Source organism: Apteryx rowi, unplaced genomic scaffold (genome assembly GCF_003343035.1).
Source record: "Apteryx rowi isolate R43461 unplaced genomic scaffold, aptRow1 scaffold_8, whole genome shotgun sequence".
NCBI lineage: Eukaryota > Metazoa > Chordata > Aves > Apterygiformes > Apterygidae > Apteryx > Apteryx rowi.
Window position 1 is genome coordinate 2,244,172 of NW_020451093.1, and position 13,327 is coordinate 2,257,498.

A 13,327-nucleotide genomic window follows, 5' to 3' on the forward strand; every position below is an offset into this window, starting at 1 on the left:
CAAAAGTAGTAGCATAAGACACACATGGAAGAAAATACTATAAAGACATAAAAGAGGATAAAAGAGAAATATACAGGAAGAATTTATGTGGGAATCAGAAAGAGGTGTGGGCAGGCAGGCAGTATAGTCTAACAATTAGCACTGCAGGCCCACACTATGACATATACTACAAAAAGACCATTTTTTCACTGAAACAAAACATCAGGTCCGTATTGCTAACACTTTGCCATTACAGAAAAGAGATTTAAAAAAAAAAAAAAAAGCTTTAAATAGCAGGTGCTTGTAAAGAAATGCCAGTGTCAGACACCCCAAAGTGACAATCAGTCATTTATATCAAACAGGCAGCAAACTCCATACACCGGGCACGTCTCCCAGCTCATGGATTGGCTAGAGGAACCTGCTAAAAGGACAGCACAAAGGAAGAGAGTGGCCAATAAATGTGAGATGATCAACTGTGAAGAGCTGCTGAAATTACAAGGGGGAAGTAAAGTGATTCTAAGAGAATCACTGCATTTTTCTCAAAGATTAGAAGGTTTTTTACTATTAAGTATATCAAAAGGTCTATCAGTGTTTTTGTAGCATGAAAGTTAAATAACAATTGTCTATTAAGAGATTTCACACAGATTTCATACATCTGTGTGCTGCTTTATCTTTTAATTCTTCATAAATTTAGCCCCTACAAGCCATAAGGAAAGACACATTCCAAAAACAGACAATAAATTAAAAATAATTAGTCCACCATTAACAGCTGACTTCACTAGTTCAATGCCTATTCACTCCAGCTGAGCATGCAGGCCACAATATACCTGGGCAGGGACTACCTTCTTTGTTGCTTTTGTAGGGTTTCTAGAGACTACCAAATGCTAAAAATAATAAAAACAGACAATAAAAGTTTTCAAATAACCTAACTAATCTTACAAATTTCAAAAAAAGAAGAATTTTTAAAGGAAATGGGATGTTTTAGTAGTCCATTTTATACCTATGTCTTGCAACTCTAACAAATGAATGTGTAAAATAAAATTAAGCCATTTCCTCAAGATCCCCTAAAAATATATTGTTAATGAGAAACAAATTAAAGCTATTGCATTATATACAGTATTAACTTTTATGCTGCTTCAGTAGGAAAAGTGGACTATTGCATTTTCATGAAGCAGAAGAAAATGGAAACTCAGATATCCTGTTTTCTCGTTAATGCTCCTATTCTGTACAGTGTTAGAGTCTCCTTTTAAGTTTTCCTTCTCTTTTCTCTTCTTTCTGAATCAAGCTGTTGTGCCTGTGTTTTTATATAAATCGCTCCAAGTAATATATGTTGAGTTTTCAGAGACCATTTGGTCAGAGTCTAATAATCTCTCCTGGGAGCTGACACCAACTTCCAGCAGCAGGTCCAACGCTGCAGATTAGAACAGTAAAACACATGCTGCTGCCGCTTCCAAAAAAATGCAAGTCTGTCTTTATCAAGCTGAAGAATGATGTTTTGAGGCGTCTTGGATGCCTCGTCCCCTAGATAGAGCTTTCTTTTGCTTTATATAAACAAATACATCCAGTAACAATTTTTTCCCCTCTTCTAAACAGAAACTATATGCCATTGCAAAGATAGATCCAGATACCACATTTCTTCTTGTCCTTATAATAATGCAGCGTTCCTTATTTGACTAAAATAGAAATCTAGTATTTTAAAATTTTGCATTGAACTAAAATACCTTTATTTACACAAAGTATCATTTTTTCCTGTTTTGAATTTTAAAAAATCATTTTTTCTACACAAAAGTGTTGATTCTTCAGATTATTTGTGTAAACTAGATAAATATAATGAAATTTACATACAGAAAAACATGGGCTTAGAAAGAGACTGGTATTTATTCTCCAAATTAGCATTGTGTTAGGGAACCTGTCAAGTGTAAGAATAATTACATATTTCCACCTTGCAATTCACTATTCTCTATTATAGTGTTCCAAATAGGAATCCCAGGTGGATTAAGACTTGTCATATTTGACCTCTTTGGCAATCCACTGCATGTTTTTTATGCTATTCTGAAAAATGAACAGTTCCACATGCACAAATACTAACAGGAATCGAAGTCTCCTATTTCTTCCTCTGACATTCAGTAACACTATTCTCTGCAGAAAAAAACCAACAGTTTTACTAATTTATAAGCACCATGCAGACCCAAGCAGTCTAGAGAGAAATCTCTCTACCAGTTGTGAAGAAAAAAAAAACATGAAAAACCTTCCGCAAGGATTTTGAGAAATTCTGAGAGACCAAAAGAAAAAAAAAAAAGGCATTGTGAAGATTTAAAATATTCCCAATACTCACTGAAAGCAGCCACTGCAAGAGCCAGTGTGACAATAATGGAGACCCAGGAAACCCACAACGCCTTCTTTCTGTAGCTTTGAGCTTCATGAGGTTTTAGTCTTGTACTGCTTTCTAGTAAACCTGACAAGCAATAAGCAAAGAAGTATGAACAATACATTGCTCCTTTTAAAAACATAGCTGTGTTAGTTCAGACTTAGATCAGATGTTTACATTCTGCATTATATAGAGAATCTATATAGACTCAAATTCTGCTCACATTGTTAAGGTTAAGTGAATGAAGCCAACAGAAATATGTAAGTAAGCAAGGACAGCATACTCGGGCTGTTTTGACTTCACATAGAAAGTAAGACTTGCACCTCAGTCACCTAAAAGAGCATTGCAATTGTAGGGCAGCTATGGAAACGCACATCACTTCAGTTTTCCACCTATACATCTACACAAGAAAGGGCTCAGTACTGCACTCACTGTGCTCCATGGTAAAACTCATACTTATTTCAGGATTTCAGGATCCTGGAACATAATTAACATTGGAGAAAACTTTGTTACCAGTCTCCAAGAGATAACCTACTGATACACTGGAACATACTGTGCACATATTAAGAATCAAAGTAGAAGCAGGCATACTTGAGAATCAAAGCTATCACAGATGGAAAAACCTGCTGAAGCATCATATCCTTCACACAAGGCAGGCATACATCCCCATCAAGAAGTTGTGTCAGAGAGTAACTGAAGAACCAATTGAGTCCTTATTGCAGTTAGTGCAAAAGTCTGTTTAACACAAGGGAATCAGGATTGCTTTTTTTTTTCCTTCAGTGTTTTCAATTTGTGGAAGTCATTTGTCCACCAATCTTAAATCATAGAAAAGAATTCACGTCAAAAATAAGGAAGACAGTGATATTCTTTGGTTCTCATTCTCCTCCTCTGAGTTTTAAGCCACCTTTTTAAATGTGTTCATAATTTAATCACCTTTTGTTCATCCTATCCATATTCTTTTGTTCTTCTGACAGTCATTTAATTTAAAACATAAAAATACAATATTTTCATCAGCAATATCTGACTCAAATCTGCTTAACTGGAGAGAGAACACTCAATGGCTTTTAACTTTGTTAACGAATTACTTCAGAAACTATGGGTGGTTCTTCTTAGATGATTCTCACTTTTCAGAGGACAACTTGCCTTCCCTAAACGCGTAAAACTGGGGCATTTGTTTGATAGTATAATCTTTCAGTAGCTGGTCTAATGTCTTAGACAAACGGTTGAGAACAAGGGCTCTGGCAGACTGTCAGCAGCAAATTAAAACATAACAGATGAAGCTGTTACCATCCTCACTTTCCCCAGTTTTCTCTTTAACCTCTCCAATGGCTAGTGCCACTTTCAAGGCAGGAACATCTGATCTGGTTTTGAGTGTACTCCTGAATCCACACCGTGTTTAACCCAGTTTATTAATGTTAACAAATATTAATTTCAACTGACTGTAATATGCTGGCTGAAGACTGCAATGGTTCTGGAATCAATCCAAAAGTGGATCAGACATCTCTGCCTCATGGGCAGCAATTGTCAGTGGAAGGGTAGGCATCCAGGGGTGGTAACAATTTGAGCCACCACATTTTATTCTGCCCCTTCAACTCCATCAGAATCATTAGCTCTAATCCTAGCATAACCAGTAGGATTCACTGTCTCGGGAAAAAATCTTTATGCCTTTTTCACCTCAATTACTTCACCTGTAAAGCAAAGAGTTTCTTTATGATAATTTGGAAATCAGCAATGAGAATATAATGCCTGTAGTGTGTTTTTATTATTTTTTATTTATATTACCTCACTTTTGGGCTACACCCTGCCCTCTTTATGAACGGAAAAGAATTTGCACACTTGCATGCAAGAGAATTACTGGGCCATATATTGAAATGATGCCTGTTTCTTAATATGTGCATTCTTTGCCATGTTTGTTTAATACTCAGAAAACAGCAGACTGACAGCTCTGAAGCCTCCGAATTCTTTACTTACAGTACTGCAGAGCCATTTCTCACATAGCCTGCCTTCATTTGTGTGCAGAAATATATATTCATTCAATGTTTAGCCTGTCTTCTGCCACTACCTATAATGGTGTACAGTTTAATTGGTGTCTGGAGGTAAACATTTAACAATATATCAAGAAACATGGCAGAGATTTCTACTGATATAACCATGGAGAAAACACATCTCCTCATGTTTCGGACATTCTCTCCCTCCACCCCCCCATCCCGAGGGTCTTAAATTAAGGCCCAAATCCTGCTGGAATGTAAAGGAAAGCAGGTTTCCTCAGTCAATTTTGATCCTCAAGACTTCAAAACTGAAATAAACATGGAATAGAATGACAAACATCCCCGCCTGTTTCTTTCTTTAAAGACATCACACAGTTCATGGCTACGGCTCACTGTTACCTAGGAAGACCAACATATACAATTGATACTTACAAACCAAATAATATACTAATTAAATTAAGAAAGGAATAATAAGCCACATAGCTAGCCCTGCACTGCTAATTACTAGTCACATGTCAAACACATGTCCAGTATGACAGAGATCATTATAAAACAATACTGCGATCCTTATAAAACCAAACCACTTCTGCCGTGTGTGTGCGTGTGTCTCACTCTCTCTCTCAAAATGGCTGGCATATTCTAGTTATCAGAAATGTGACCCCTTCCTTCTTTTCAAAAGTAATTCAAATATATTTTCTGTATTTACAATTTTCACCCCTGAGAAAGATCATAATATTCTTAGGAGAGTCCTAGGAGGCAGCACACAAAAATACAAACTCACTCATATGACTACCAAACCCATAGCATGAAAATTATTTAGAAGCAACATTAGCACATTAATTTGCATGCAACAACACAGTTCACAAGATAAGCCTCTATATTTTTCCACTGATCATAATAAAACAAATTTTAAGCATCTACAGAAGGCTAAAAGATAATCTTTCAGTATGACCTGCATTGCTACAAAAATTAAAAGCTACTATCTCCTGATAAGACCTCTCCGCCCCAAAATTAACATACTGAATAATTTTATTACTAATAATTTGATTTAACAATCAGATATCCGTAAGGTAAAGAAAAAATGATGAAATGGTTAAATCCACTAGATTTTTACTTTATATTTCAGTACCTTCCTATATTAACAGATTTTCTAAAAAAAAAAAAAAAAAGTCAGAAACAGAAAAAGCCTGCCTGACAGTTGCAGAACACAAGCTGGGCATATTTGCGAAGTGATTCTAGGATATTCTTTACCATATGCTGACTTACCAGAAGTATTTTTCTATTTGGCTAAGAGATCATTTTAAAATGTCAAGTTAGAATTTGTGGAAGAGGTGGGGCTAACAGAAAAAAATTGCTCAATTGAGATGTTAATTTAAGGGCCCAATCCAAAAAATTACCACTGATTTTGGATTTGGCTCTTAAAGACCAAATATCTTGTTCCAAAATTTGAGGTTATTTTTTATTTTTAGCAGACACTGAAGTATCATCTCTATAACTGGATCTGCTATGATTCATCGGAAACGATCATAAGGAAAAGTGCAAACTAAAAGGACAGCCTTTTAAAAAGGTGATAAACAGTATTATCAATGGGGACAACCTGCAAAAAGCGTACCAGAACTTCTTCTAGAGTGACTGGGAAATATCATGGTAGATGGAATTTGAGGCAGTATGAATCAGACAGAAACTGTTATCACACAGACATGGGAAAGGCTAAGAGAAAGCCACTGCAAGGGCCCTAGAAGAATGTGAAGGCAGGGGAGGCAATAGAATCAGCAGCCTTAGTCCCTTTTCCCTGCTAGAAAGAAGTACTTCAGGTACTCTCTTTATGGAATTACCTTTAGTACCAAACAGGCCAACTTTTATCTTAAGCTCTGTCATCTGGGCACAAATTAAAAATTCCTGTAATCAAATTTCCATATTTGGACCATAATCAAAATTCCTGATTCCAATTATTTAAAATAGAACTGAAGCTATAAACTGCCCTCAGTCAAGGTGTCTGTCATTTGCCATTGGCTGTGATAGTGAGGATGGTCTTGGTAAAAGGGTTGTCCCCAGTCCCAGCCTGACTCAAACCTGTCAGGAAAGATGATGACTGCTCTTCCCCCTCTGGTTTCTAGGATTTCTAGGTTTTCTAGGATTCCCTCTCCATCATGTCTAGGATTTGTGACCAAGCACAGGAATATAGGAAGCTGGAAAAAGACTGGGGGATGTGAGGGTTTTGTGTAGGATAGGATGGCAACTGAGAAGATAAAAGGGACTTTGGGGCGCTGAAGGCAAAAAGAGAAAGAAGCAAAATGTAAAAGAGAGGATAAGGAAAACATAATATGCGAAATCACAAATGGAGACGAAGTGCATGGAACAGGATCCTGGAGGCATTATGAAGGAGACAGGACAATGAGTAGGGATAAAATGGCAGCTGCCTTTATCCACAGACGAGGAGTAGGTGAGCAAAGTGCCTTCCACACTTAAATAGGTGTGTTTAAGATTTAAGAATTTTTACAGTTTTGAAGCAGGCAGCTTTCCACTCCTGGCCAGATATTTAGGCAAATAAAATAATAAATGAGTTAAGGTGCATTATATGGTAGGGAAAGGAAGGCAAGGGATCATGCAGGTGCCCTGACTTTATCGCCTGTAGATGGCAAGATGGGGTCTGTGGCAGACCACTGCAGGAATGAAATGCCCCCGTTGTGCTCTGGAGTAGCACATAACCCTGCTGCAAGGTTGCTACCGCAGGCCCCGGGCGACAGGTAAACTTGGAGGTTTCACTCTCTTCTGCTGTGAGAAATAGTCTCACACTGACTCCCCTTTCCGGAGTCCCTCTAGGGCCCCAGGGACCAGCTACTGCCGCTGTCGCCCGCGGGGCCGCTGCCGCCGCCCGGCTCCGGGCTCCTGCACACCTCGGCTCGGGCTCGGGCTCCAGCACCGGCTCTGCCCGGCAGCACCCGCCGCCGCCGCGGCGCCATGTGCCGCCTGCCGGCGCTCGCTCTCTCCCGAGGAAAGCAAGTTTCTGGACGAGGTGGGAACAGCCACGGATAGAGTTTACGAAAATATTTTAGAACTGTTGCGGGGTGCTCACACATGAACTAAAAAGGGAAGGCTTCGAGAGGAGGGAAAAAAACCAAACCGTTAAGCGAGCACTAGCGGAGGGGAGAAGCGGGGCGGGCTGAGGCCAAGCGAGGTGAGGCGAAGCGAGGCGAGGCGGCCCGGGGCGCTGAGGCGGCGCCGGGGGCAGGGCGGGCGCGGGGCCTGGAGACCCTCACCCGGCGGCTGCGCGCAGGCGGAAAGGGGGGGGGCAAAAAATAAAAAAAAAAGAGGGTCTGGAGAGCTGGACTGGATGTGTAGAAGTGCGGCCAGGGGCACGCAGCAGCTTGTGGGGGCAGTTAGAAGGGCAGGAGTTGAGTGTGGGGGCGGCTAAGGGCTGAACTGGAGGGGGCGGGAAGGGCTGCTGTGGAAGAATGAGAAGGAAGGTAGGGCTACAGGAGAGAGAGACGTGAGGGAGCTGCACGGATGATGCAGGAAAAACTAACCGGAGCGGCGGGGGAGTGTTGGGGGCGCTGAGGCAGGCGGCTCGGAGGAAGGCGGTGCAGGGGGTGAGGGACGGGCTGGCGCTCACCTCTGTCCTCCAGCCCTTCGCTGAACTGCCCGCTCTCGCCGATCCGCAGCTGCTCCTGCTCCCGGGAGGGCACCGGCGGGCTGGTCCCGGGGGGCTGCACGATAGCGGGGTCCGGAGTGCTGGCCAGGGCGGCTGCGGACGGCTCCATGTCTCGCTGAGCGGCAGGAAGCGGCTGGCGGCGGTGGCAAGCGAAGCGAGGAGCGAGCGGAGCATCCAGCCCGGGTGCGAGCCCGGGGAGAGGAGGAGACTCGGCTCAGAGCATCAGGGAGACGGGGACAGGCAGCAAACAAACTCCTCCGGCTGCTCCCCGCCAGCCGCTCCCCGCCACCGCCTCATCACTAACCTCGCAGCCGCCGGGGGGCAGGTGGCAGAGCAGAGCCGCCTCCCCCGCGCTGCCCTTCCCCTCCCCGCCTCAGGAGGCACCTCCGCCGGCGAGAGGGGCGGCGGGCAGCGCCGGGCTCCGCAGCGGGGAGCTCGCCCCCGTGAGGAGGGCCGTGCGAGGGGCAAGCCCATGAGCCCCCCTCAGGGAAGGTGGCGGGGGCCCGCCGGCTGCGGGGGCTCTGGCCCGGCGGCGGGCTGCGCTCGCCTCAGGCGCTCGGCGGGAGCGGGTGGCCGTTGGCGCCCGCCGTTGGCGCCCGTCGTTGACCGTTGGCGCCTGCCGCGCGCGCCCCCCTCCACCCCCCTCAGGACGGAGGGCTCGGGCTGCCTCCCCCTCCTGCGGGGCTGCTGCCTCAGGCTCCCCCAAAGGCAGAGCTCGTTCGGGAGCTGTCGCGACCCGGGGCAGAGCGAGAAGCAAGCGGCCCCTGAGGGCGGCGAGGTGCTGGCCCCGTACAGCGAGGCCCTGTCCTCCTCTCTTCCCCTCACGCAGGTAAAGATGGAGCGCGCGGGGGCGAGCGCTCCGCTTTCCCGTGGGGTTTGCTCGGGCTGCGTCCAGCGTGACTTTTCGGGACCTGAGGCCTGAATCGCCACACGCACACCTCCTCTTCAGACCCCCCCACAACGCTGACATTTTGTTTACACCGACAGCTGTTTTTACCCACATTAGCCTAAAATACTGCCCTGAAACGTGCAGCAGCCTCATGCTGGTTCATGGGATCAGAGCTGGCGACTTCCTCACATTCAGGGATGGTCTCAGTTCATGAGTCTACCCTTCCCATCGCTGGCTAAGAATATAGGAAAAATTTTTAAAAAAATAGAACAAATAGAAAATTTTACCTGAACGCAGTAACTCTGTGCCAGAACTGTTTTATTCTTCTTTACCACTAATTTCTAATGACTAGAGAGCTGCGAATAAACAGAAGCTTTTTCTATGCTACCACAGCCTCCCAATTGCGTGTTCACTAGCATGCAGATAATTTTGCAAAATCTGTATCGTGCTTTGACTTGAGTATGAGAAAATATCGGAAGACAAACACGGCAATTCAGGTCCTCAAGTGCTATGGAGGGGTTTTATATATATGTATATAATCCTCATTTATGTTATCTAAAAATCAGGCTGCCTTTCTCTTTAGACAAATTAGCAAATTTGGGGACTATGGAAAGACCAGTAGGAAATTAATATTTATGCATATATTACAGGATTTTATAAGCTATCAGAATCTTGCTGATGTCAGCCTCACAGAGAAAAACCTGTAATGGTTTAGTAATATCTATTTGGGAACAGTTAGAGAAACATTACTATTAAAATGGCCTAAATTTAAAAAATACGTCTAAATCCTGCATGCTAATCTTCAAAATCTTTTCAGCTGTATTTTAAAACATTAACTACATCAGGAAGATAAACATGAGTAAACATTAAGGTTTGTGACATAAGCTAACATTTCAGAGACTGATTGGCATTCTGGCAATCTCGTGGAATAGAGGTGGATATTGTGGCGAGAAAGATTGATGTTTGCCTCCTACCTAATCCTGTGATTCCTTTGTGTATAGCCTACGTATACATGCTATATGAAATTTTTTTAACATCTGCATGCCTCTCACCTTGATTTCATTTTCACCTTTAGTTGTCCTACCCTTCTTTGTGATCCCAGAACTCTCGCTCTCACAGTAAGATCAGCGCTAATATGTATATAAACAAACCTGAAGTATTTTCATTTCCCTCGGGAAATGGATATTACAAAGTGACTATTTGATGTTAATGTCAAAAGAGGTTCTCACGCACATGAACTAACACAAGAGAGTTGTTTTGAGGGAAGTGGGTTTTTTTGTTTTAGGGTTGGGTTTGGGGGCTTTTGGGGGGAGGGGAGGGGGGAAACTGGTAGCTCCAAATATGGTTGTTTTCTTTATGGGTTGCATATTAACCTGCTAGATATGAGGGGAAAACTGTATATGCATGCACATGAGAAATGACAGAAAGTGGAAAAGATGTACCGTTTGTTATTTGCCGTAAATAATAGATTGTAATGTCTCTCAATATCATGTGAAATGTGTTGGTAAAGTGAGAATTCTTAAATGGGTAGAACAAGTTTTGGAACCTGGTGAGACATAAGGGATTAGGGACAGAATCACTTTCCAGGAACTGGCAGGGATACAGAAACCTCCCTAATGCAATTACTACAGGAACCTTTCTCTTCTAGGAAGGTTCGTCCCTTCCTGATCTGTTCTAATTGGAGCTTTGTTATTCTTCTTCCACAGTATGGAGGTAAAAGATCAGAGTTAAAAAAGTTACGGGATCATAAAGTATTGCGAGCTAGGAGAAATGCATCACGGTGTTTGCTTCAGGGGAATGAGGAGACAATAAACTGAGCAGGTGGCTTTTTTGCATGATGCAGGCAACAGGCAGCCTTGCTGTTCCTATGCTGCCAGCATCTGTCCACACACAGTCTGTGGAAATGGTGCAGACCCCCTCAAACAAAAAAATCTGCCACTGTCTGCTTTTTGCAGAACTTGCAGAACTTTGTTCCTGGGTGGAACTGCCTGTGATTTTCATATTTTGACTCCCGAAGAAAGGTGATTCCAACAGGATGGAGGTCGCTTAGGCTGTAGCACCATAGCAACCAGCCAAGGACAATGGAGAGAACTTCTATGTTTTTCTTTAGCTGGTTTGTCTGTGGTCTGTTTTTCCTGTGGTTATTTGTAGAGCTTCCTTCTTTGTCATAGCCCCTCCTCTTTCCTTCTACTGAATAGATGAAAAATATCTATCAGATTGTGATTCTTCTTCCAGGCCCACTCCAACTGTCAGCAAAGTCAGAGAAAGAACTTCAATTATATTCGATGAAAATTGGATTAGGTCCATAATTTCATTCTTTTCCAAAGTAGGAATTTTCCTGAGGGAGTAAACAATCTCTTGGCAGTAGGGTGGCCTATTTTCCTGAGTTACAGTCACTTCGTTTCACTCAAGGTTTATTCCCATACTGCCAGAAGGACCTGTTATGACATGACAAAGAGTACCATGGTGCAAAAAAGCAGAAAGAATGTGGTACTGTTGCATCATGTAAAGTAAAAGTAGACAATGGGTGTCAGCTGAGTAACAATGACAAAACAAGTGCTGGTCCTTCAGTCAGACAGTCGTCACTATATGAATGCAGAACTTCTAGCATTCCACTTCAGTCTCTGTGGAGTTGAAATAAGTCCATTTTCATCGTAAGCAAGTTCTGATGTGTTAGCACTATATGTTCATTTGTCATTCTAGAAATTAAAGCATTTCATGTATTTTGGACTTCTTGTATTTCCTTTTCTTTTTAACACTACTGGGTGGAATGTTTTCACCTGAATTAGCAGAACAGTGGGTTGTGTTTCATACACATCCTAAACAGAAAAACAGCCTTTTTCTGGTAACAAAATACTGTATATGTCACTAGCATTGTATTACAGTATCAGGAGTGCTAGTGTAAACCGGGATGGTTTATTCATTTGGTTCATCAGTGACCTTGACCCAACATTCAGAGAAAGATATTCACTTCTTTCTTTCATCAATATGTCCTTCATGGGACTACAGCAGGAGGTAATGGTAATCCCATGCAGCTTCAGAAGAGACACATCTGAAACGAACACTAAGCACCAATCCAATTCCAAATGGATGGGCAGACAGCCATCCTGTAAAAATCACTGCTCTAGATAATATTCAGTGTTATTGCTCTAAGGAAAAAGTCTGAGACTGATTTATCCTGAAATTCTTAAAGGCAATGTCTTCAAGTTAGTGTTTATGCTGTTTAAACACTGTGATAGTTTGCACTACAGCTACAATTTTGTTCCTGTTGTGTGGATGAGAGGGTAAGATTCTTCAGATCATTCTTTGCCATTTAGACACATCTCCTTTATTGAAATTGATAGCTGAAGTATGGGTCTTTAATGATGAAATCCTCTAGATCCTGTGTTTCATAGCCCTTTTAATGAACCTAACCTAAACTTTTTTTTTTTCAATCCATTGGCCATGTTGTGCAGTTTTAGCTACAATAATTTTATTCTACAAGCAAATACAAGTTAGGCTACATTCTGTAGGATGGTTTATAACTTTGCTTGCTGCTTGCTTGCTTGCTCGCATGTAGGTAGGGGCAAATACGTCTTTTGTTATCATTTTGTAGATCATCTGTAGTCCCGCAGTGTGTTCCACGTCTGTAGGATAAGAAACTCTACACTAGGTTCTCTTAACTTAGTCTATAATACCTCAGTCTAATATTATTCATCCTAACATTTTTTATTTTAAATAAAACAGTAATAATAGCTGTTAGTACATCAATACTACATTAATTTTTAAACTGCAGAGCATGCTTAAATTATGATTCAGTGTATGTATGTACATCATTTACTGTTTTTCTCTTGTGCTGGGTTAAGTAGAGTTTAAATCATCTCTCTTCTTGGCATTTTTAGACTGAATATTAACTTGGGTAAAAAAATAATGTTATTTTGGGAAAAAAAAGTATAATAATTCAATATCTTTTCCCTCAGGCTATGAAAGATTGCCTACAATATGATTTCCAGGGAATACAGCATGTGGTGACCTTAGTAAGAAATTGGTCACATCTCACATAAGCACCTGTTCTTCCTCTATATGATATTGTTGCAGGATCATATTTGCAAAAAATGCCCAAGGTAGCAGGAGCCACAATTATTAATAAATGCCACTGTGCTAAGGAAGGAAGAATAAAAACATAGAATGCAAAATACGTCATCATAAAGTGAGATCTTGAAAAAGATTCTTCATGGTGGACATAATCCATTTTAAAAATAACTATTTAAAAAGATGTTCTTAATTTGAATTAAAATTGCTTTGTAAATATGGGAAATAAAAGGTTAACCCACAAAAAATCAGATTTACTATTCTGTTCAGAGAAGCATTGCAGTCATGCAAAATTAAATGCCTGTTCCAAAGAATATTATTTCTTTTCATCATTGAAGATGCGTTGTTTCCAGTGTTCTTATGTAACTGAGTAAAACTGG

At 41.7% G+C, this 13,327-nt stretch overlaps 1 protein-coding gene across 2 annotated transcripts in view; it reads right to left on the minus strand.

Moving 5' to 3' along the window:
- The window catches only part of TMEM163 (transmembrane protein 163), a 115,673-nt gene extending 107,391 nt beyond the window's left edge, over window positions 1–8,282 (minus strand). For both annotated transcript variants that reach the window (XM_026089119.1, XM_026089118.1), the window contains exons 1-2: window positions 7,949–8,282; window positions 2,315–2,434 (exon numbers count right to left, since the gene is read on the minus strand). In XM_026089119.1, coding sequence (XP_025944904.1) covers window positions 2,315–2,434; window positions 7,949–8,096 — 268 coding nt within the window. In that variant the 5' untranslated portion in view covers window positions 8,097–8,282. The remainder of the gene's footprint in view (window positions 1–2,314; window positions 2,435–7,948) is intronic.
- Between the last annotated feature and the right edge of the window lie 5,045 nt (window positions 8,283–13,327).